Here is a 23,974-nt window from a genome sequence, read left to right on the forward strand (position 1 = left end):
GGCCAGAACCATTGTCTCTCCCTGCTGAGAATTCCGCGTAGAACAGCAAACATGATGTTGTACCAACACAACTACTTCGGAAAAGGCCCAGTCAGTCCTTGAGCATCTTGTGATGATCCACTCCACGTGTTGGTGCTGCTTTGTGGACAATCACAGCGTGTACTCTGCTCGTTCCAATTGTCACCCTCTCTTTTAGAACATAGATATCGTGAGCTTCTGACACCTTACGCTTGTTCGCTCACCCGGAATCTTAGTATGGTCGGCCTCAACATGTTGTCAGGAACCATGTTTTCGGGAAATAGATCACCGCCGGAACCCGGAATGGATTACGTCGATTACATCAAGTCCCGCGAAAGATTTGCCGCACTGAAAGCCAACCGCATGCCAGACTTCGAGTCGATGAAAAACGTGGACCTCCAAAAAGCAATGAAAGTGCAGAGGCTAGGTAGAATTGGAAACAAGGCATACATGGTCGACAAGCTGGAGGATCATTTCACAAAGATGCGCGGGCAACACCAGAAACAGCTTTGGGACCAAGCCCAGAGTTTTATACGTGAGCGACCGGAGCTCATGCTTACCAGCAAGGCCAAAAGTGAGTCCTTCAGAAAGTCCTTCGTGGACTTGCCTCAGATCCGGGACATGATTTACGAACTCGCCCTCTTCGACCCTCCTTCCATAACGCCAAGATACATTACTGAACCGGGAGCCGAAAACGATCATCATGCCGCTGGAGTTTTGAAGATCACTGGCAACGCTGGTCGATTCTCCCCTGTTCGTTCTTCGCAATATTCGCTGATGGATCTCGCCGAGCTTCGAGTTGACCGTAGTATTTCAGTATTGCATGTTGTTGGCGCATTGAACAACCAAATCCGGCAAGAGGTACAGAAGTTGTTCTGGTCCCATACCAGGGTCCAACTACAGTTTGGCCAACTGGGTCCTCTTTTTTCGGCATCTGTCAGTTCCTCAAGAAGATTGGTCCCCTTGGTAGGAGCTCTCTTGCTGGCTTGAACGTAGATCGAACCGCTGTCGACACTGAACACCAAAATTATCGAGCCATGATCAAGCTGCTAGGAGAATGTAAGAAATTGAAAACCCTGACGTTGGATATGACGATAGGTTCGATGCTAGGCAGTGCCGACCGGAACGCAATTAGGGATTTCTTCCTACGAGATCAGCCTCTTAACAGTTCTAGTGTGAAAAGTCTTGTGGACATACTGGGTAAGACGCCAACACTGCGTTCTGTGCAGCTACACATGAGGGTTTCACTCGATGGAAGATTCCATTGTTTCGGCCGCGACGATATGTTTGCTAAATTTGCCTTTTCCGGCGCTCGTGAAGCGCTGCTGGTTCAGGAACTTCGCAAACGTGCCACAGCTTGTCCTCGTCATAAAGACGCTCGTTTTGAAGTCATCAGTACTAGGGAAGGTACCCTAGACTATGAGGAATGGAAGAGCTTGACTTCCCGAGATTCAGGTATATGGTAAACAGGAACTGTCAGAATGATCGAATAGTCTCGATGAAGGCACGCGCGACACTGACATAACTGATGGAGCTCTGTCGCGTGTGGACACGATCGGAAAAATAGTGCTCATAGATTTCCTTGGGACATGACGTACCATAAAACATAAAGTCTTGAATGTCTTTGGACAAATGATCGTGGTGATATCTGGCTTCTTCGCTGTGACATATAGCGTGTCTATGCTGTTCACATGAATCACTATCAATCATGTTTGAATAGAGAGCGCACCGCGGCACACTCGATAAAAGAAATGTCGAACGCTAATTGCTGTCGTGATGTGCAGGTGCGAGGTTCCTGTCCTTGGCTGAAGCTGGAGGGTGGTGTCGAAGTTTGTCTGGAACGCGACGCGGCAGGCGGGGAAGACGCGTTTCGCTTGCCAAGCACACTGCCCGCTTAGCTCTTTTTGATCACACCTCAACAAGTTCTCCCCCTACACTTGACTGCAAATGTATCCAGACAATCTGGGCGATGCTTACGACACAAAAGTGCTTATCTATACTGTGCTATAGCACATGTACAACACCGGCAGCCCGAGCCGGCATAGTATAAGCTAATCACGAAGCGTATCACATCTCTCTATACCAGAAACAAAGACTTTGGGTATCATCAAAAAAAATTAATCTATCATGACTGCCGCAACAACCTCATCGAGTCGTCGCATCGTCTGGACTACCGCTTCTCTTACTCATATCTAAGACCGTGACCAAACTTGAACACTGGGTTCTCAGTGTCAAACGGCACATCCTCCTTGGACGCCTCAACAGCCTCGTCACTCCTCGGCAAATCAAACGGCAACATTCCCTCGGGACCACTGCCATCCTTGCCAAAGACTACATCCAGGAATGCTTCTGGGCTAGTACCAAAGTTCACCATGAGTGCCTGCGCTTGCTCAGCGATCTCAGGGAAAGCACCAGGACGGTCAAGGAAGACGTCGACGATGGTGGGCACGGCGGTGTAGATGGCTGCTTGGCGCGCCTTCTCGGTGCTGTTGTATTCCAGGGAGCCGGAGTGGTAGTTCTTTTCGAAACCGCCGGGGCGGGGCTCGTAAGGCGCAGCTAGGCGGAGGAAGGCGTAGTCTGCTTCTTCGGGGGTAGCGACAACGGTCAAGTCGCGCTTCTCAAGATAAGTAGCGTTGATACCTTCGACATAGAACTTTGCCTTTGACTTTTCGCAGTCGGAAGCCTTGAGGGGAAGGGTGCAGTCTTTGTTGGTGAGGAGGGTGATGGATTTCTTTTGGGCTTCGAAACCAGCGGCGACCCATTCTGGTTTTCCAACGTTGGCGACGGCTTCGTCGACATCGACGAAGGGGTTATCGAAGAGGCCGAGGATGAACTTCTCGCGGAGGAGACGGCGGACTGACATGTCGATTCGCTCTTCGCTTATGATGCCCTTCTCCACCAGCTCGAGAACCAGGTCGGTCCGCTGCTCGCCGCCCATTTGGTCGGTGCCGGCGTTTAGAATCTTCTCTGCACGCTCGAGTTCGGTCAGGTTCTCGGCACCCCAGGCACGAGCGGGCATGTCTTGTCCCGCGATGATGCCATCGGTGATGAGACCCCAATCACTGACGACGATGCCGTCGAAACCGAGTTCGCCGCGGAGAAGATCGGTGACGATACCCTTGTTCATTCCAGCAGCGACCTCTTCGTACTTGGTGCCCATGGGCCTCGAGTAGTACGGCATCATCTGCCTCGCGCCTGCTGCGATGGCCGCCTTGAAGGGGATAAGGTGCATTTCAAAGTTGTTTCCGGGATATGTGGCATTCTTGCCGTAGGTGAAATGGCTGTCCTCTCCATCCTGAACGGGTCCGCTTCCGGGGAAATGCTTGGAGACGGTGGTGACGGAGTCCCTTCCAAATTCACCAGGGCCGTGGAAGCCCTTGATGTAGGAAACGACAAGCTCAGCGGTCAATGTAGCGTTCTCACCCATCGTGGTGGTGATCCTAGCCCATCTGGGTTCGGTTGCTACATCGATTTGAGGATGCAGCGCAGACCTGATACCGACAGCCTTGTACTCTTGTCGTGCGATATCCGCAAAGGTGTGTACGAGCTCAGCATCACGGATTGCTGCCAAGCCTAAACTACCTGGCCACTGCGAGAACTTGATCGCCGCAATCTGACTACCAGTGGCATCAACGAATGTGTGTCGAGGATCTGAGGAGAGTGTGATTGGGATACCGAGCCTGGAGTCCAAAGCCAGCTGCTGGAGACTGTTGTAATATTGTGCAGTTTGGCGTACATCGGTGATCGCACTGTTAAGGTTGAAATGTGTCATGTGCAACCCTTGGATTGATGATGAACTAGAGTTCGTCACAGTCCCATTGGGACCTGGGAAGGTGATTTGCTGGAAGAGTTGTCCGGCCTTCTCTTCCATGTTCATGCGTTGAATGAGGTCCTCCACACGCTCATCCACCGATAGCGAAGCATCCCGGTATGGTGCGGAGTCCATTTCTGTCGATCGTGATGTCATCCGTGGGTATGTTGAACGACTTGAAACCGGAGTGCGGATGGCTGTTGACATTGCTGTTGCAGCGAAGAACAGCGTTGTGAAGGTGTTCAGCTTGCGCTGACTGCGGTTGCGAGCGACCATCTTGCCGGATGTGTGAGTTTAGGCAAAAGGTGGAAGATGGATTCGGATGCTACTGGCCACTCAGTATACGGATGTGTACCAGGTATTTGTACTCTGACTTCACACACCCCGTTACGATGCTCCGCCATCATGTGCGCCACATCCGAGGGAAAATGAAGTCTTGCGTCTGCTTGGGGAAACTTCGGATGGACCGTTGGCTTGGAACATGTGCTAACTCCCAGCCTTCCTCTAGGCTTGGCACAGTCGAGATTGCCATAAGTTGGAGCCGACGATTGCCAAGACGATGCGTGTGGAGTGCAGTGTGGGGAAAACGTGGGTCGGGGTAAAGCCCCCGAAGCTACCACCCCATTTTCCGCCGAATGCTGGTCCGGCAGATTGGTGATTGGATGCACGGCCACGCTACGGATACTAATGACATATAACGAACGGTTCGACACACCCTTTCGAGCTGGTAGTCTAGTTGTCATGTGAGCAAGTGAAAAATTGCGCATGCTGGGGAATGACATGTAACTCCACATCCCGCTATGCTCACTGACTCGATGTCCACAATTCATAGTGCCGGCGGCTTTTGAAAAACGTCCGATACGGGGGTGTGCCGCATGCCGGTTGAGAGATATTGATGTTTTCACGAAAGCAATCATCGATTCAGGATGTGTGCTCTTGATAAATATGGGCTGGGTCGAGGCAGGCGAAGAAGACGCAAGCAGTACCTTGCCGTAGTTGAATCGTCGGTGAGAAATCCGATGTCGTCGCAATGTTTGGTGCACTGATCTCGTATCTCGGCCCAATTCCTTGAGCCGTGCTTCCGGTACAATGAGGGTACCAAGGCCACCCCCGCCGTCTCCGCCATCGCAAGGCTAGTTTTGTTAGCACTGTAACTATACCAGCGTACCGCCATTCCATGGCGGAGGTACTCACTGCTTTCCGGTACACATCCGCGCACCACTAAAGCAATTCTAGAACCAGGTATCTACTCCTGCTAGCTCTTGTATGTCTTGACTCAAACGCTTCCCTGGCTTTCATTTCAACGGGTCAGGGAAGACCGATACAGATTGTACGTCGTCATCTTACACGCTGTCCCCTGTCGTGCGCTTTGATAATCAAAGCTTGTCTTTATGCGGCTGAATGTTAGCTTGGAGGTCGGCGGTGGTGCAAACAGTCGGAACGTTTCTAGTGACGGTATAGGCTTTTGCTTACCTTGTCAGTTGCGCAGTCTTCCATTGTAAGGGACTAAAGAGTTCCCATCACGCACAACAACATCGAGATTTTGATGATGTGAGGCAGTCAGCCTCAGTACATGCACGCGCAAGTATCCACTACTTCGGAGCGTCTGCTCGACTCGCAAGCGTGAACAAATCACACCTCGCACGGAGAACGCCCATGCAGCAGGAGCCAACACCACCAAAGCAACCCCATATGCCATATGCCGCGCGCAATGCCGATGAAATGGTAAAGCGCACTATGTCGGTCCAGGCCAAACGCTGCTTGGCAAATGCTTGGAAATTCGGGCCTGGCCCCCGAGACGATGGGCTGGGAGAAAAGAATGCATGATGGAGTAGCTGACGAAGACAGAGAGATGATGGAGAAAGGAGTGGAGATGAAGAGATACGATAGGAATGAGAATGACGTGATCGCTGGCATGCTCTGTTGACCTGGCCGCACGCCGCGCCTTTTGCCAGCTAATTGCTTCTCGCCTGATACCTTTGGCGAGGATCTTGTTAAAGACGCCTGTTCTTGAGATGGGGGTGCGCTCTAAGTATAACGACGCGACGTTGTCGAGAAGTCGTCATCTAGTGCTTACCGGTGTGCTGGTCCTGGGGCGTCATTGTGGGGTTAGCGAGCCATAGCAGGCAGGTGCGACGTAAAACAACAAAGACAATTCCGGTCGCGATATTCGCAATGGAGGCATCACTATAAGGGATGCATGTTAGTATTTCTATGTCAACAGGAAAGACTTGGTCAAGTGCGAAGACATTTCGTGTAAGTCCAAGCTGTGGTAGATGCTGTCATCCAAGTAGCAGTAATAGCGCTCCGACAACCACTGTAGTAGAACCAACATCGCAAACCACGTGGGTTTTGTATCCATCATTTCTAGTCTTGTTGTTCCGTGATATATTCGAACAGTTTCGCATCCCACTATGGGTCTGCAACTGACGTAACTCGTCCGTCGCGCACGCTACTCCGTGGTTTGGATGCTCTCTGACACTGGGCCGTAAGGCTTTCCCTTCGCCGGCCCTCGAGCGCAGGTATCATACCCTACGTCGCTAGGTGATGATGGAATCTGTAGACGTTACATCCTGTCTCTCTTTCAACCAAATCGTTTGCCATATCCTTTGACCACACCATCCAGTATAGTGCGCATCCTCTTGCACCCCTCAATACCCACCGCCAACATACTCTCTAGCCTCTCCATTCTGACCCTATTCTCCATGACACAAACAGCAACGTTATCGCTCTCTCCCAATGTTCCGACTGTTAGGAATGGCAACTCTAGTTCTTCCTGGTTGTTCAGATCTAACAACGGATCATCCGCACTCGCATTGTCTGCCGCGCTCGCACTTGCCGAACTTGCCGCCGTACAAGCCACAAGATAATCTGTCATTGGTATTCCAGCGTCGATAAGCGCCAGCGTACTCGCGTTGATACACGCCGCTAACAAACTGCCGTCCTGGCTGATGATGTGCACATTCAACGTGATTGTCGAATGCGGGTAAAGGTGCAACAACAGCACACCTCCAAAGGCCTCCCTCAGACAATGCTCCATCTCGCTCGTCCTTTTGTCACTCTTCCTCTTCCTACGCTCTACACCAGAGAAGCCAGCAAAATTGATTTCGACTTCCACTTTGGCGAGCTTGTCGGCGCCCCCTCGTTGCCCGCTTTGCTTGCCTTCTGCGGGGCCTGTCACGGATACAAGGATCTTGGTGTTGCCCATTTCTAGGTACGAGGACCCGTCAGCGGCGGCTTGCGTGGAGATTTGCGCATGGATGCGGCGGAGTTCGTTCCAGCGGCGGCCGTCGAGGCGGAGGAGCGCGAGGGAGTAGGTGCTGGTGTCTAGCGGCATTTTGGCGATCTCGTAGAATGTGGGAGGTATTGGTTGTTACGCGACACGAGGTTCGGCTTTAAATTTGGGTTTGGATGTTCGTAAACGTGCAATTGCGCGCGATGATGTAGACGTCAAGGCTCGAGCTCCAGATTTTGGCTGGAAGTTCTTGCAGGGATGCTCTGTTAGTCTCGCCCCGCTTTCACGTGAGAGCGCGTTAGCGCGTTTGTGCAGCTTAGTGGCACCTTCCGACTTCCCTTTCACTCCCACCTCACGTGCATCTTTCCACGGCAATCGTCGTGGACCGTGACTGTGCACGAGGATGTGATACAATTTCGGTCAAGCGTTGCTGCCAGTGACTAGCTCAACAAACCCCGGTCGCCTCATCCATCATGTCATTTTGCGATAAGTCCAAGCATCACGAAAGAGCGATCAAAGCCTTTGGCGAGAGTGGGGAGGACGAGGATGACGGTCTTGACATCATCGAAACATTGCGCAAAGATCTTGACCTTTCGCAGTATATTGACGGTTAGTCGATGCCTTGAACACCTTTGACAAGATGCTGATATCTGATAGTCCTCACACAAAGCCAGGCCCAGTCGCAGAGGGTAGCTGAAGAATCAACAGATGACGAACAGGACGTACGAAAGCCGGAGGTGTCACGAAATAGAAAGACATCTACTTCTGGTACTGACGATGCTGATTCAGAAGCTGATTTGTTGGCTGATGAATTCGACACTGGTGCTGCCTACAAGCAGTACAAGGGTCGCAGGACTCACAACCGTAAGCGCGTCGCTGCCGAAACCAACAGGATTCGTGCTGCAAAGAAGAGCAAAGCATCGGCTGCATCAAGTATCGTCGGTCGAAAAGCTCCGCCAAAGAAAGACACGGGATATGGTCCGACGGGATTCACCACCGACTCTTTGGGAGATGATGCAGGTCCTACGCCTACTTTTCTGGACGACCCGATTCCTGATTATATCATCTCGCGACAGCGGTCACTGAAGAAGTTGCATGAAGCTGGCCTGCGATATCCTCCTAGCTATCGAAAGGTTGACTGGTCCGATATTGCCGACACCGAAGAGAAGCCATTGCTTCACAAGGATATCCTGCCGCAACGAGAGAAAGAGGACATCAAACTTCGCCAGTCGCATGGTACCATACCCGGGCCCATTGCTCAATGGCTGCGCGACTACCAAGTTGAAGGCGTCCAGTTCCTTCATGACAAGTTTGTCAAGCAGACAGGTGCCATACTTGGCGACGACATGGGCTTGGGCAAGACCATCCAAGTCATCGCATTTCTAACAGCAGCGTTCGGTAAAACGGGCACTGAGCGCGATGCAGCCTGTATGCGGAAGATTCGTCGCTTACCCGAAGAACCATGGTATCCGCGAGTACTCATCGTATGTCCGGGTACACTTATGCAAAACTGGGAAGATGAGCTATCAAAGTGGGGTTGGTGGAACGTCTCTCGATACCACGGCTCCAACATAGCCGACAGAAAGGGCGTCCTTGGCGCCGCAGCGAAGGGATCGCTCGAAATCATGATCACGACATATACAACATACCGCAATCATGAGAGCGAGATTAACATGATCGACTGGGACTGCGTCATCGCTGACGAGTGCCATCAAGTCAAAAGTAAGAATGCTGAGATTACCAAGGCGATGAACAAGATCAACGCGTTGTGTCGTATTGGTCTGACAGGCACGGCTATTCAGAACAAATACGAAGAAATTTGGAACCTCCTCAACTGGGCACGACCTGGTGCATATGGCTCAGCACAAGAGTGGAAACAGAAGATCAGCCTGCCCTTGAAGTTAGGTCAGGCTCACGATGCTACCAATGCGCAGCTGGCCGATTCGCGAAGCAAGGCACAAGACCTGGTTCATAACATCCTACCTAGTGTCTTTCTTCGGCGTATGAAGACGCTTATTGCTGATCAATTACCGAAGAAGAGCGATCGCATCATCTTCTGCCAGCTCACCGAGACCCAGGCCGATGCATACCGAACATTTCTCGAGAGTGACAGGTGTGAGATGATACGCACTGCACGAGAAGAATGCGACTGTGGATCTAAGAAGGGTAGAGGATATTGCTGTCATGTCGAATTCGAAGGTGAGAAGTGGTCAAATTACATTTTCCCTGCCATGATCACATTCCAGAAACTTGCGAATCACCTCGGTTTGATAGTACCAATGTCGAGCGAAAACCAGGAGAAGCAAGCTAAAGATCTCCAAACACTTGAGATAGCTTGTCCTGACACGTACAAGAAACTCTACGCGATCCGCGACAACATCTTGAGACAATCCCAGCGAGAGTTTTGTGGAAAATGGAAGGTGCTGCGGCGATTGCTCGACTTCTGGTACTCAAATGGCGATAAAGTCCTCATCTTCTCACACTCGGTTCGCCTATTGAGGCTACTCAGGGGTCTTTTCGATGTGGATGGTACGAAGTACAACTTTTCGTACCTTGACGGCAGCATGAAGTACGAAGATCGCTCTCAGGCAGTCGCAGATTTCAACGCAGATCCCAATCAATTTGTCTTTCTAATCAGCACCAAGGCGGGAGGCGTTGGTCTGAACATCACCTCTGCCAACAAGGTCGTCGTAATGGATCCACACTGGAACCCAGCATATGACCTTCAAGCCCAAGATCGCGCCTACCGTATCGGCCAAACACGCAATGTCGAGGTCTTTCGCCTAATCTCGAGCGGCACGATCGAAGAAGTAGTTTATGCCCGTCAGATTTACAAGCAACAACAGGCCAACATCGGCTACAATGCCTCTGAAGAGCGCCGCTACTTCAAAGGCGTAATGGACCAGTCCACCAAGAAAGGCGAGTTATTCGGTCTAGAAAACCTCTTCACATTCGAAGAACACAGTGTACTTCTCCGCGACATCATGCATAAGACCAACGTTGCAGAGTCAAAAGCCGGTGTCAATGCCTACGACTTCCACGTCGACGAGTCGCAATTTGACAGCGAAGACGAGGACATTCTGAGCAACAAGAATCTGGGCCTCGATGACGACGCTAACATCGCCGGTATCAAGAGGTTTGCTGATTCGTTTTTGGCAAGTGCCAGTGCCAGGGGAAAGAAGGTCGTGAAAAGGAATGGGCCGGATCCGATCAACGCCATCTTAGCGAAAGCTGGTGTGCAGTACACGCATGAAAATTCCGAGGTTATTGGTCGCAGCGAGATGGAAGCGAGGCTGGGCAAGCGCGCACAGGAACTGCGCAACGATGTTGATCTGGGTAATGAACGCGTGTTCCAGGGCACGCAATCGCAGTCTCAATCACAACCGCAGCACCACTCTAGCCCTCTGAATGATTCCAACGATCTTGAAGATTCCGGGGCTGATGACGACGACGTTCATATCACGGGTAGTGCGATGAAAGGAGAGTTCAAGATCAACTACCGGTACAGACCTAATGAGCAGGTAAGGAAGAGGCAGTTTTGCAGTATGGCGGAGAGTATGGGGTTTGATGACCCAGCCGAGTTTGCGCTACTGGTTGAGAGTAGTAGCCAGGAAGAGAGGAGGAAGATGTTGGAGAGGTTTTATCGTGGAAGGAGGAGGCAAATTATGGGGGACTTGGGGACGTCGAGGTGATATTTGAATACCCAGCATGTTTTCAGATATGCTCGGCCTACTCAGTATATCATCCAGGTTTTCTTTGTCTTCTCTATCGTGCAACAACGCGCTTCTTTGGGCTGTCACCCGTGGAAGAATGCCATCACGCACTGCACAATGTCCACACCAACATCATGCGAAATCCAAGTTTTACATTCGCTCTTTGGCCTGTTCGCAATCGTGCGCCATGGTGGAGATATCTCGGCGTTTGCGATGATTGGCGATGGAACTAGGTGATGCAGAAAAGCCCAGGAATTGACTCCGCTGCTTACCTAAGACGAGGCATAACACGCGGCAATCATTTGTAAGCGCTTCATTTCAAAGCAGGGACGGGGGTCTCTCACAGATGATCGACCTTTTTTCATCCTAAAAAGGGTTTTGACCCAAGCGCATAGTGACATGAGTTACGGACCTGCTCCTAGATAGACCTAAGAGCGCCATTGTGCTGGACACATAACCTTCTGCGCATTGCAGGAAGATTACCGGTAGAAGCACTGTGTCATTGCCTGTGTTCGACTTATAATCATTCTAATTGGTAACGGGCGAGTGCTTCCTTGCGCGATCCTTGTCCCGTCAGGCTGAGTTGACAAATAGATTGCGTGGTGAGATTTGAGGACGCTGGACGCTACTGGTATCTCACAACTTTTGCTACTATGTCGGTTCATTATGCAAAGGTAGTAGAGGTAGGCTGACCCGAATAGGCAAGAATATTCGTCATGTGGTGACCTGCTCTATTGGATACGTCCGGGCGATTCACGGACAAATGAGTACCGTTCTGAGACACATTTAAGTGGACGAGTATTCGTCAATGAACACCATACTTGTAACCACAACACACTTTCACCAAATGTCAAGGCCACGAATTCTTATTATTGGCTGCGGTGCCGTTGGCTTGTCGCAAGGCTACCACCTGTCAACAGGCGCAGACATTACCTACCTGGTGCGCCCTGGACGCAAATCAGCTTTCACTGGTCCTAAGCACCTCTATTCCTACAAAGACAACGAAGTCTACACCTTTTCTGGCTATCGGCTAGCTGAGTCTCTAGATGAAATCCGCGGAGAAACCTTCGTATTTGTGTTTGACACACTGGACGGAAACACTGCGCGTTCAGAAGCCGGCATTGTAACAATTAGTGCTGTGGGCAAGTTTTTAAATGAGAAGCAGAATAAAGATTGCTTTGCAATTTACTCAGCCATTGGACTGGGTATCGAAGAGCACTACGCTAGCACTATGCGCATCTCGCCTACTCGTCTGTTCGCCGGCATAAGCATGCTTGCGCACCAGCCGACCACTCGCATCTCCGTACCAAGAACCGCAGACAAAGACAAAGTTGCCAACGCTGATTTATTATTCTCTCACCTGGAACCCAAGACTGGATTTCTCGCCTTCAACACCCAGCCTCCGCTCGTGAAGAAGTTTGAAGCCATCTACAACGCCAACGGCAAGCTAAGCATCCAGACTATACCGGCGTTTGTTCCGCCATGGCTCGTATTTTTGCACCTGTTGCACCTTATTACTTGGCATGTCGACAAGTGGACGCCGTTTGAACAGTTTCGCACCAATACCGAACTTTGGTCTCTTATGATCCGCGCACAGGCAGAATTGCTGACCCTGCCACGTTTTGGTTGGACTGGTTGGATTCTATCATTCTTGATCAAGGGTTGGGCTGCAGAGAAGCTCATTGCACCACTTGTTGAGGGAGTGAAGCCTGTGAAGCTTGAGGAGTTCAATGCTTTTCATCATGGAGGCAAAGTAATAAAACAGGATGTTCGTACCTTGGAGGATATCCTAAGGGAGGGAGAGGGCGCTGGAATGAAGATGGGTAGTTTGAGGGAAATCATCAAAAGAGTACATGAGGTAGAGAAAATGAAGGCGAGCAGAATGTAAGAGGTCATCTTAACGACCTTGTAGATGCGTCAGCTACACCGTCTGTGTGGTTCGAATATATCATTCCTGATTATCTTGACTGCTATTGGACTATGCTCATCACCGCGAGACTTCTTCCTACTGTGAGCATCCTCAAAGACGCAAGCTGAATGACTCAATATTGCGGCCAGTCCGGTAGATACCTTCAGAAGCCATGTTCGTTGAACCAAACCGAACCACAAATCAGGATCGAGATGCTCCAGACCAACACGCTCAGTCATTCGCTTGTAACGATCGATTATAACAAAAACCTTGACACCAGCACCAGCCCAAGGTGCAGGAGAAGCGAAGCTGGACCCTGGAAGCGATTGCTCACTCCCGCTGCCCATGCCATACAGCTTACGAGGAAGAACAAAATAAACCTTCAAGTGATATAGAACATGGGAAACATAAACCAAGACCGCCAATAGGAGAGCAAAGAGATCTAACCAATCCAAATACATCGCTAAATACACACCGAACAAAAAAGCCTGGTATCTTCCTTAGATGCGAAAACCCGTGCCAAGATCCACATATCCAAGCCCCAATGCTTCCCATCTCCGAGTATTCTTCTGACATAGACCGTTTACATCGTATCCATACAACATCATCGTTCCAAATCGTCTTCCCTAAACATCTTCTCTATCACCGTCTAACCGTATGCGCATAAATCACTTGATCCCTCGAACCGTGCGATGACCCATAGACAACGGAACCATTCATACACCTGACTCTCCACTCTCTTCACTATCGCTCATGAAACCCCGTGCCGTATATGTGAGATGGCTGGAACAGGATTCGCGTTCATCATCATCATCATCGTCTAACAATCCCCCTCCCATCTCTCCACCGCCCATCACTGACCGTCACAAACTTGACATTTCGCCCCCTACTCTTCACACTCTCCACACCCCCAGCTTCGACCCATCTTCCCAAGTTTTTGCACTGACTGACATCAAAGCGTTCCAGATCGCGGCATCCCTCCACAACCGCTTCCACACCAGTTCCTGTAACGCGAACACAGCCTCGTACGCTGAGATTGCGCAACTCGAGGAGATGTAACGAAATACAACGAAGCGACGTATCGGAGACGGCCGAGCCGCAAAAAGCGAGGTTGAGGTGCGTGAGGGAAGGCAGACCGAGGGCGAGGACTTCGGTTGCGGTATCGGAGAGGGCGCAGCAGAATGACTTTATATCCTCGTTAGCAAACACACATTCAAATTGTTAACATGTACGGGATGATTCGACACTTACCAGATCCAGTTCCTTGAGCCCTTTTGCCGCATTCGTAAGATATACAATCGCATTGTCAGTCAGATAGGTGCAATCCGCCAGAACGAGCTTCGTTAACCGTGGAAACGGGTACACGCTCCAGTGCTGAAAACCAACGTCTGTGATGGTCGTGCAGCGCGTCAAGTCGATGCTTTCGATGCGATTAGCGGCGTGGACGGCAATGTGCGCCATGCTTCTATCGGTGATGTGTTTGCAGTAGCTCAACGTCAACCTCCTCAACTTCGGGCAGCCGACAACGGTACCAGGGGGTAGCGGTTGCGGGGCCGGTTGGTTTCCCTTTCCTTTCCGGCCGTTGATTTGAGCTTGGTGTTGCGCGTGCGCCATTGCCATCTGCGGTGGCATTTCAGGAACCACCCAACCGATTACACGAGCAAGCAGGTTATCGCCTACTTTTCTGCAGTTGCTGAGGTCGACTTCCTCGAGGCCTTTGGCTTTCTGCACCATTTCTAGGACGGCCGGGCCGGTGATGTCCCATACACTCTTCATGCGCCAGATCCTGACGCTAGGACCGCATGTTTTGGCGAGCTCAGCGAAGCCTTCGTCAGTAACGTGGAAGCAGTTGCTGATGTTGATGTATCGAGGACGGCTGCCTACAAAGGGGCATATTACATCTACTAGCGCTCGATCCGTGACTTTGCGGTTGTACTTGGTGAGGTCAAGGTCGTGGAGTATGTCCGGTGATTCGGATATTAGCTTGTTCCAATGTGAGGAGACTGCGCGCAACTTCATGAGCTGGTGAATGTCCAGATTTGCGAGAACTTTGATAAGCACTGAATCAGGCAATCTGCCTCTCCCATATATGCTCGGCCTGTTGACAAGCCGAGGGCGCTTGAAGTCAAAGGGCATTTCTGGCGGTGTGGACGCATGCTTCGCTATCGTGAAAGATGGCGAGGGGGAAAGGGGAGATCCTCCAGGCGATGGGGATTTGGGAAAGTCGGTCTTAGCTGGGCTGGATGGCGAATCGGGCATTGATCCTGGAGGTGGTGGGGCGAGCGACCCTCTCCTAGATCTCGACCTGACATTGTCGAGGTCGACGTTGAGAAATGGATCAGGATCGAACGGTTCCATCATCTTCTCGTCTCTCCGGGTGGGTGTCACCGGGCTATCGATATCGATTGTGTCATTGAAGGTGACGGTCGGCACGCTCTTCTTGCGTCGTGGTGTTCGTGGTATTATGTGATCTGCTATGGCCAGGTCGTGGATGTTGGGTGTGCTATTCGCATCGAGCATCTGTACATCATCGTCCTTGGCAGTTTGTAACCGCTCTTTGGCAACATTCTCAACCTGCCTACGTACGTCGGGAGTACACTTGTCCCACAGCTGGTTCAACGTGTCGCCACTGATCATCAAACACTCAACGGCCGACACGGAGCGGACCGTAGCCGTGCGGCGTGGCGCAAGCGAGAGACTGACGACTTCGCCAAAGTATTGCCCAGGCTTCAATCGGGCCTTTACCTCCTGAAAATGTTGCTCGCCCGCTGCAATGGATTTCCTACGCCCAGCGTTCGGCGAGGTGTAACCGTTCTGCTCTGGCATGTTCATGTTGATGACTTCGACTTCGCCCTTGACGATGAAGAAGACATCACGTCCTTGTGTGCCCTGTCGGATTATGTCGGTGAAGGGGTCGAAAGAGCAGGGTTGGGCGCGCATGCCAATGAAGTGTAGGATGTCATCGGGCAGCTCGGAGAAGAGAGGCAGTTCCTTGAGCAGTGGTCTCACGTGCATGCTGCCACTTCCAAAGGCACTATGAGCTATGGCTTCAGCGAGACCCGGGCTGGGAGACTTCCTCTTCTTGAAGGCATTGACCTCGCCCTCGCGCAGAGTGCCACTCTCTGCCATGACTACGTCGCCGTCTTCGCGATCGCGCTTGCCCGTTATCTGGCGCATGGGCATGGCGGGCCGTTTGGCTCCCATCTCCGACTTCTTGCGCTGCAAGATGGCCAGTCGCTCCTGTGCCTCGTGCATGATAGCGACCTCGACCTCGGGAAACGCCGGCAGCTCCTTCATGAGATCTTCCTTGTTCAGGCGGACGACGAGGGAGCGCATGTTGGCGATGATGGTGGCGGTGCGGGGAATGTCCATGAGGATGCCAATCTCGCCAAAGAAAGCACCGGGCTTCAGCTCTGCATATGTGCTCTCTTGGTCCCGCGAGGTCACGCGCACAGCGCCGCGGACCAGCCAGTACATTGCCTTGCCCGTCTCGCCTTCGGTGAGAATCGTGTCATGAGGCTGGTACAGCTGGGGCTTGAGATGCAGGCCGACCTGTGTGAGGAACGAGTCCGGTGCTTGTTGGAACAGCGGGAAGGAGCGCAGGCGGTCGAGCAGGTCTAGCGGGAGACCCTGGATAGTCGAGGCGGCCAGCGGGGAGGGTCGTATGGGGCGGGCGGGATTGGAGTCGCTGTCGTATGCGCGCACCATGGCAAAGGGATCAGGCACTGGCACGCCGCCATGAGCCCTCACGGGGCCTCCTCCAGGCCTGTATCTGCGCATCGTCGTCTTGCGGTGCGGCGGCAGCGGCGACACCAGAGGCAAACGTCGCGGAGCGAGGGGCAGGTGGCAGACGGTTAGGCAAGGAGCTCGTGCGTGGTGGTGGTGGGGAAGGGGCGGTGGTGTGGTGGTCGGGCAGTCACCAGCTCATGGTGGTGGTGCGTGTGTATGCGCGGTGCAGCTCCTCGAGTGTAGTTGTGCTGCTCGACGATGGCTCGGCGAAGGAGCGGGATGCTGAGAAGCGCGGCTTGGGGTAGCACAAGGACTGAGCAATGGTGCAGCTGGGCGGGCACAGAGCTATGGACAAGGGAGCTCGGGAACCTGCAGTGGGTCCTGGCGCGCTGGCTTCTGTGTAGTGTATAATTTCTTGTGACTGAAGCGTGGTGCTCGGAGAGATGATGGATAGACTGCGGGACGAGGCTTGGTCCCGCAACCAGGTGGATCGGTCTAACCTTCTACTACACTTCTCGAAACAGCACGGACAGCCCTAGCTAACACACCGAGTTGAACCTTGCCTCTGCTCCTCGACAGTCACTTGCTCCATGGAAAACACTTGTACGTCCTCACCGCATCCGTCGTGTCCAAAACATGTCCACACCCTCTACAAGTCTTCTAGAATTTCTTTGCCGGCAAAAAGCATAGACATGTGCCTCGTGTATCGGCTATTATTACGAACGACAGCCCACCACCGCACCGACATTCTACCCCTGGCGCCTCCTGTGAACTCCCACCGTCGCGTGGCCCCTCCCCTTCGCATCAGATCATGTCGCAGACAAGGCACGCCCGTCGCACGTCATTCCCGCAACAAACAATTACACCTCCTGCATGTCATCCGTTTTTTCCCTTAAAAATCCTACAAAGGTATCGTGTCCCAGGTTGCGCCATCATCACTTCATGCCCGAGCCCGGAAATTTCCACCGCAATAAATATGTCGCGCAAGCCGGACGCCAGTCCCAAAAAGCTCTGCTTAGTCCCACGTAAGCTGTCAGCCTGGCTCCACCGCCATGAAGCATGTTTAGTATCTCCTCCGATCATCGCCCTCATATCTGTCATTGTAGTCGTATCTGCTCCTTCTGTCATCACGTTCATATCTGTCGTCTCTCCTGCGATCACTCCTTCGCTTGCTGTCATCCGAGTCGTCGTCATCCCAATCCCCGTTTCTCTGCTGTTCCTTCTTTCTTTTCCGATCATCCCAATGGTCCGCCGCTTCTTTTGCACCAACGCCGCCGATAATGGCTCCGGCAATCGTTGCAACGGTATCGTACTTCTTTCCTTTAGTTGCTCGGTTGCCGGCAAAGCCCCCTACCAAAGCACCGCCGACCGTCGCCAACAGCCGGCTCTTCATGTCGGTCGAGCTATCTCTGGAGCGCGAGTTCGACCGACGACGTCGTGACTTTGATCGGCCCTGTCGCTGGGAGCGTGGCGGAGACCATGATGAGCCTCTTCGTTGGGGTGCTGGTCGCATGCCGCCACCTCCGTAGAGACTTTGTTGACCGTATTCAAAATGGGGTTGTTGCTCATAAGGCTATTACACGTTAGCTTGGAATTTGCATGCCGTTGGACTAGGCGCACTGCTACCTGCATGCCGCGTGTATCACCCGGTCCGTCGCGGCCGCGTGGGACTTTGAATCCTGGCCCTGGTGCGGTGTAGCCGTTCTGCTCTGGCTCGTGATATCGGTCGTCCCGCCCATAGCGATCTGGCGCGTACATCTCTGGGTCGGAATTGTAGCCGTTTGTGCTTTCTGGTGCAGTGGAGCGAGACGTGTACCCCTTGTCAGGGTGGTTTCCAGGCTGATTTTCAGGATGATTTCGCGGCGGGTACGGCCCGTCTTGTGGTGCTTGACCTTGGGTCCTCTGCAGATACTCCCGCTGTCGTTGTTCCAATTTGCGCTTCTGCTTCGCTGTCCTCGGAATCGCTGGTAGACGGTCGTAGGTTTTGTCAAAATGCCTGTCGGCAAATCGGTCAAGGCCCTCGAACCCAAGCTCCTGTTTATCAAGAATCGCAAATCAGCAAGGCGTACGCTTGAAGGGGATTTCTGCAGGGCCACGCACCACCATCTCTTCTGCCATATTGACTAGACCCTTGCGGTTGGTCTTTCCGGGGGATCCGTGTCGGTGTTACTTCCGCGGACCGGTTATTCGGATAGCAAAAGTAACGAGTGTGCCTACCTAATGGCTCGCCCAGTTCTTTAACGTCGGACACCACCTTGGCGGAGACCCCATGATGCCTGTTTTCATGGCATTTTGGTATGACGTATGGTGGCGCTAACTAGAAAGAAGCTAGACACCTGGCATAGCGCCGTCGCTCATCAGGAACGGCTGTCGGCACGCCGGGGTCTAGATGCGATCATTGCGCAGGGTAAGGCGTTCCCACAGCATTGGCGACGCACCCGTGGAGATCTCATTGGAAAGGTGTGACTGAGTTTACAGCAAAGGCATTCCATAACTTGATCTTCCCCTGCTACACTACCGCATGTTACCCTGAAATGCACGTCGCTATAGCACATGCAGCCTGCGCTAGCTTCGCAGAGGAACTTGATCATCTCCAAGCGAAACTCACTTGACAACTAAATCATCTCCCATCTCGTCTCTCATCCATTGATCAACACGTCTCAGCTCTATCAACTCACGATGCTACCTCAAGTCGAATCGAAGGCGGTCGATATCGAGACCTCACTTCAATATACGTTCACTGATAAGCGCATCGCGGTCGAGGCTGTTCAAATGGCAGCTCCGAAAATTGCCTGCTTACACAAGAACAACTTCGAGGGCCTTGACAACAATAAAAGATTGTCGGTCCTAGGTGATGCAGTTCTCGCCAAGGTACTCTGCAGCGCCTGGTATGAAGCTCGCAGTTCGACTGGTAAGCAATACGGTCCCGCTGAGCGCTGCGGGGTACTGACGATCCTAGGGCGAGTGCATTCTCAAGCGCAATGGACGCAATTGCGTAACGAGACGCTGAGCAACGATGCGCTGGCTCGCCGAGGGTATCAAGCTGGTCTCGACAGATGCGTCATTGTGGCTGATAGCACGCCTGCCGTCTCCCCCAAAATGGTCGCGACGACACTCGAAGCTCTCATTGGCGCAGTCTATCAGGACGGCGGAGATGACGCTGTTCATCGCGTCATGCGTTCACTCGGTTTTTTTGAGCATACACTCCTCACGGTAACGTCTCAAACCCCCCTCTTCCCACCCTGAGCAGTATAACTCTCTATTGACTGACGTGCAAACTTATAGATCTCGGTCTAGCTGTCTCAGCACTCTGTCAAACGAGCCAACCCCAAATTCTCTTAACGACAGGCTGGCGCTACGTTCTACTTCTCACTGCGTTTTGATGTTCGTAAGAAGATTCGAACGCAAGGAAAAGACCATTACAGGGTGCCTCTTCTTCGCTTTGAGAATTTAGAGATGGCTCGATTGCTAGATTCCAGAGACAGCTGTGCCGCACCCGCTTGGATCTACGAGCCTGCGCTCCTGGAGTTTACTGCGCCTTCATCAATGTGGCCCATCTGTGTGGTTCCTAATGCATGTTACAGAACGTTGATCCGTCGTCAAGTATGTAGGTAGCAGTGTGGCAGCCTCATCACATTGGCACATGATTTGGTTAGAATGAATTAGGTGTAGGAGATGCTCAAGAACAACATTCAACATTGTGTGTCTTGGAAAAGTAGTGGTTCAGGAACTGGCGCATTCAACTGCTGCAGCGACAAATCTTCTTCCTCGTGTCAATTTCTACTTGACTTCAATCTGCACAGTCGTTCAGTAGTAAAGGTTGAATTTGAGGATAAATCGCAAGTTCGTTTAAGCCATCGAAAACCTACACGGTCTTGGTTTGTATCATCTATATGCGCCGCGAAACACACAGTAGATTGTGCTTGCGCGACCAATTAGCATTCTAGCTGCGCTGATAGGAACGGATTAGCGCTATCGCCCGATAAGAGAGCTTGTTCTGCGGCACAGCCCAGGTATACCGCAACAGGGGAGCTAGTGATGCAGCTCTATCCTCCATGAAACCATCGTGCCTGCTGGTCACGGCTGCATTCGTCTTTCAATGCTTTTCGCTTGGAGAACTTGACACTAGGTATTATGAATTGCAAGACTATTTTTAGGCGCCTACGCTCGCCAGGTGGAATGACTACCTCCGCCAGATATACACACAGGGCGGCCTTTCGGCCAACGTTGCCCGCGTTCTCGCTTGCGGACAAGACCGCAGTTATCACGGGTGGCGCCAGAGGCCTAGGATTAGCTATGAGCCGATCGCTTGTTCTAAGCGGTGCCAACCTCGCGATTGTCGACATTCACAGTTGGTCTTCTCCCAACCTTTGGAGCACTTGACCGCTATGTGCTGACCATCGTCACCCTGACTTGTAGAAGCGGAGGCTACTCAACGAGCCATGGAGATCACCCAAGAGTTCCGGCATTTACACTCGGGACAGCCGTAAGCAGTCCGAAGGTCTCCCTCTGCGTTTACGCGTTTACGGTTTCCCACAGGGTCCCAAAGATTACAACGCATTACGCTGACGTTGGGAAGAAATCCGAGGTCGATCAGTCCATTCGCGAGGTACTCGGCGCGCATGACGAGATTACGAACCTGGTTACCTGTGCCGGATATTGTCAGAACGTAGAAGCCATCGAGATGACGCCTGAACAGATAAAGACAATGCTCGGCGTCAATCTGGAAGGCACATTCTACTGTGCCACTGAAATTGCTAGGTACTTAATGGCGCGCAACAAGCCCGGGAACATGATCTTCATCGGAAGCATCAGCGGCAGCATTGTCAATGTGCCGCAACCCCAGGCTATGTATAACTCGAGTAAAGCCGCAGTTCGGCATCTTGCGGCTAGTCTAGCCGTTGAATGGGCGAGCAAGGGCATTCGAGTGAACTGCTTGAGCCCCGGCTACATGATCACTGAGCAGGCCATGTGCGTATTCGTGCTGAAGTAAGAGACGATAGCTGACAGGGAGTAGGAAGGCGCAGATTCTTGTAGACAATCCAAACCTGAAGGCCGAGTGGGAGTCCAAAATTCCACAGGGTCACATGGGCCCACCTGAAGAATTGATGGGTACGGTAGCATTTTTGGCATCGGATGCCTCTAGCTACATTACTGGACAAGAGATTAAAGTGGATGGAGGTTACACTGTGTGTTGAGATTGAAGTTCACAATGATTGATCTAAAGCGAGTATCTCCAACAATGGCCTTCTAACACCCCCCTTACCAAAATGTCAGCTTATCCGCGACCCAATCTGTTATCGCAAAGAAAATATTATAGCGGTGAAAAAAACTCCGGTTCTTCTTGCCAAAGATGTCTATCAAATGTGTTAGCTCATGTCTTCACTTCACCTGCTGTCCTAAAACTTACACATCGGAATCGTTAATGCACAAATGGCGACCTGCACACTCCCGACGATGACGAAAAGGTCTTTGATTCCCCCACCCCCACCTTGCCCACTCCGCCGTCCAGCATCAACAATCCAGTCAAATCCTTTGAATGTCAAGGCGAAGGAGAATATATTCTTGAAAACGAGTAGGCACGTAAAAGCCTCGATAGATATGCCGCCTGTACACGTCAGTATCTCAACACACGACACAATCTTGGAGACTTACGATGCGCATCGACAATGTATAGCGCGCTGGCAACAGCACCACAAACCATACCCATGACTACGAGCGCGAAGAAGAAATCAGGCCAGAACCACCCGTACTTCCCCGCATCTGCGCTGGTCCAACCGAAGCCGTAGATACCAGCGCAACCTAGTATGAGTTGTGGAACTACGAGTACCATGCGAAACTCGGGTTCGTATACGCCGTTGTTAAGGCGTGTGAGTAGGTTGGCGGACCAGTCGCTAATCAAGCCGGTGAGGGCAAAGCCGAGCAGTGCACCGATGAAGGCACCTGTATACCTTTACAAGGTTATGGAGTCAGAATATGTACGCTTAACATAGGGACAAGGTGAATAAAAGAACGGGAAGAAGGAGGTGAGGATGAAGCTTACATGTATCCTGTTTCCACCTCTCCAAACCAAAGCGGTGGGCCGAGCATAATCGCTGCAAGCACAACACCGATAAGAACCGTGAAGCCGATTAGAGTGCCTTGGATGAGACAAGCCCATAGGATACCCGGATGTAGGAACAGTGAGAAAGGACGCAAAAGGAGGTGCAGATACCGCTCATCTGTTTTCCGTCCGTTGAACGGCTTGATACTTTCGAGGAAAGTAGCTTTGCGTGGCGGACTGCCCATCGATTGATGTTCTGGAGAATGTTCCGCTCCCTTTTCAGCCATATCCCCAGCTGCGTCGTGTTCAAGTGATGTAGTGTTTGGACCTTTGTTCCCCAGCATTTTCATTTCTTCTCCATCTAGAACTAGCAAGTTCCCCATGGTGTCGATGTCGAACTTCTCTTCCCTCCGGAACGCCGTCTCCGGAACGAAAAGGATCATCAAGGGTAGCATGACTCCTGCGAATATGGCGACGAAATAGAATGTCCACTGGTACCCGATTCGATCCGCTATCACTCCTACCAAGACTGGGGTGAGAAACGCGCCTCCGAAGACGCAGAAGTTGGACAGTGCCATGCGAACTCCACGCTCGTGGACGTGATACATATCGCCAACGCTAGCTATAGGTCGAGATGCAAAGTTAGCGCAGGCTTGAAGTGGAATTCGAAGATATCCACGCTTCGCGACGATGCTTGGAGTCGTCTCGGCGGGGCATCAGATAGCTGTCACTCCAACGACAGAGGAACCCGAACATCGTCTCAAGCAGATACGATATAGGAAACACCAAACGTACCTACACAAGACATTAGCACCTACTCAACTCAATGACGGAGCCCTCCATCCCTTTCCTTGGAACTCACCATTAACAAGCGCCTCAAATGGCGCTAACCCCACACCTTGAAACACCCTCGCCCACAGAAACCCACCATAATGATTTCCTATCGCGCCACCCCAAGCACAACTCACCACCACCAGCACGTTGCCCAGGAGATACACATGTCGTTTTCCCCAGATACGCGCTGACGGCACGAAAAGAAAGCCCGCAACCCCAACACCCAAGAGGTGGTAGCCGGTCAACAGTGCCATGTCGGTTAAGTCGCGACCAAAGTAGATGGCGAGGGAGATGGTGTTGGCGGCGAGGATGGGGGAGAGGGTGCTCGCGATGACTGACAAGAGGGACAGAAGAAGGAGAATGGTGTCGCGGCGACGAAGAGACCAGTTCTGTGAACGCATCAGTCAACCTTGCGGAGGCTTACCTAGGCCTCGTTTTGAGACTGGGAGGTTCAAAGGGACGTACAAGCGGATCATTCGGATCATCACTCGGCTGCGGAACAAGCAGTATTTTCCCAGTTTTATCGTACTTCAAATCTGACCTTCCTGTCCTACTTCCTGCGTTTCTTTCGACTTCTCTCCGCTGCTCGCCTTCAAATACCTGCGCGGTCCCAGGGACCCGTTCGAGTGCATGGTCAGCGAGGATGCCGAGACCCATTGTCGCACGAGTTTATGAGCGCCTA

The 23,974-nt window shown here is 52.0% G+C and overlaps 9 protein-coding genes across 9 annotated transcripts; 4 read left to right on the forward strand and 5 right to left on the reverse strand.

Moving 5' to 3' along the window:
- Positions 1-270: 270 nt before the first annotated feature.
- On the forward strand, positions 271-1,008 carry GT037_007230 (uncharacterized protein; the record flags this gene model as incomplete). The annotated part of the gene is made up of 1 exon (XM_038932277.1): positions 271-1,008. The coding sequence occupies one exon, from the start codon at positions 271-273 to the stop codon at positions 1,006-1,008; it is 738 nt and encodes a 245-aa protein (XP_038784765.1).
- Positions 1,009-1,055: 47 nt separating this feature from the next.
- GT037_007231 (uncharacterized protein) lies at positions 1,056-1,484 on the forward strand (the record flags this gene model as incomplete). The annotated part of the gene is made up of 1 exon (XM_038932278.1): positions 1,056-1,484. One exon carries the CDS (start codon positions 1,056-1,058, stop codon positions 1,482-1,484), a length of 429 nt encoding a protein of 142 aa, XP_038784766.1.
- Positions 1,485-2,200: 716 nt separating this feature from the next.
- GT037_007232 (glycoside hydrolase family 3 protein) lies at positions 2,201-4,105 on the reverse strand (the record flags this gene model as incomplete). Its single annotated transcript, XM_038932279.1, has 1 exon — positions 2,201-4,105. One exon carries the CDS (start codon positions 4,103-4,105, stop codon positions 2,201-2,203), a length of 1,905 nt encoding a protein of 634 aa, XP_038784767.1.
- A 2,308-nt stretch (positions 4,106-6,413) lies between these two features.
- GT037_007233 (exosome complex exonuclease rrp41) lies at positions 6,414-7,166 on the reverse strand (the record flags this gene model as incomplete). The annotated part of the gene is made up of 1 exon (XM_038932280.1): positions 6,414-7,166. The coding sequence occupies one exon, from the start codon at positions 7,164-7,166 to the stop codon at positions 6,414-6,416; it is 753 nt and encodes a 250-aa protein (XP_038784768.1).
- A 371-nt stretch (positions 7,167-7,537) lies between these two features.
- Positions 7,538-12,665, forward strand: GT037_007234 (dna repair and recombination protein rad26; the record flags this gene model as incomplete). Its single annotated transcript, XM_038932281.1, has 3 exons — positions 7,538-7,673; positions 7,722-10,566; positions 11,633-12,665. The coding sequence occupies 3 exons, from the start codon at positions 7,538-7,540 to the stop codon at positions 12,663-12,665; spliced, it is 4,014 nt and encodes a 1,337-aa protein (XP_038784769.1).
- Positions 12,666-13,499: 834 nt separating this feature from the next.
- Positions 13,500-16,466, reverse strand: GT037_007235 (uncharacterized protein; the record flags this gene model as incomplete). Its single annotated transcript, XM_038932282.1, has 3 exons — positions 13,500-13,506; positions 13,558-13,871; positions 13,938-16,466. The coding sequence occupies 3 exons, from the start codon at positions 16,464-16,466 to the stop codon at positions 13,500-13,502; spliced, it is 2,850 nt and encodes a 949-aa protein (XP_038784770.1).
- Positions 16,467-17,478: 1,012 nt separating this feature from the next.
- On the reverse strand, positions 17,479-18,533 carry GT037_007236 (uncharacterized protein; the record flags this gene model as incomplete). Its single annotated transcript, XM_038932283.1, has 3 exons — positions 17,479-17,988; positions 18,042-18,449; positions 18,516-18,533. 3 exons carry the CDS (start codon positions 18,531-18,533, stop codon positions 17,479-17,481), a joined length of 936 nt encoding a protein of 311 aa, XP_038784771.1.
- Positions 18,534-19,094: 561 nt separating this feature from the next.
- GT037_007237 (uncharacterized protein) lies at positions 19,095-21,613 on the forward strand (the record flags this gene model as incomplete). Its single annotated transcript, XM_038932284.1, has 7 exons — positions 19,095-19,326; positions 19,375-19,628; positions 20,000-20,022; positions 20,612-20,766; positions 20,835-20,901; positions 20,955-21,386; positions 21,433-21,613. 7 exons carry the CDS (start codon positions 19,095-19,097, stop codon positions 21,611-21,613), a joined length of 1,344 nt encoding a protein of 447 aa, XP_038784772.1.
- A 64-nt stretch (positions 21,614-21,677) lies between these two features.
- On the reverse strand, positions 21,678-23,949 carry GT037_007238 (mfs transporter; the record flags this gene model as incomplete). Its single annotated transcript, XM_038932285.1, has 6 exons — positions 21,678-21,772; positions 21,826-22,023; positions 22,071-22,366; positions 22,459-23,080; positions 23,321-23,681; positions 23,758-23,949. The coding sequence occupies 6 exons, from the start codon at positions 23,947-23,949 to the stop codon at positions 21,678-21,680; spliced, it is 1,764 nt and encodes a 587-aa protein (XP_038784773.1).
- Between the last annotated feature and the right edge of the window lie 25 nt (positions 23,950-23,974).

Source organism: Alternaria burnsii (genome assembly GCF_013036055.1).
Source record: "Alternaria burnsii strain CBS107.38 chromosome Unknown 715, whole genome shotgun sequence".
NCBI lineage: Eukaryota > Fungi > Ascomycota > Dothideomycetes > Pleosporales > Pleosporaceae > Alternaria > Alternaria burnsii.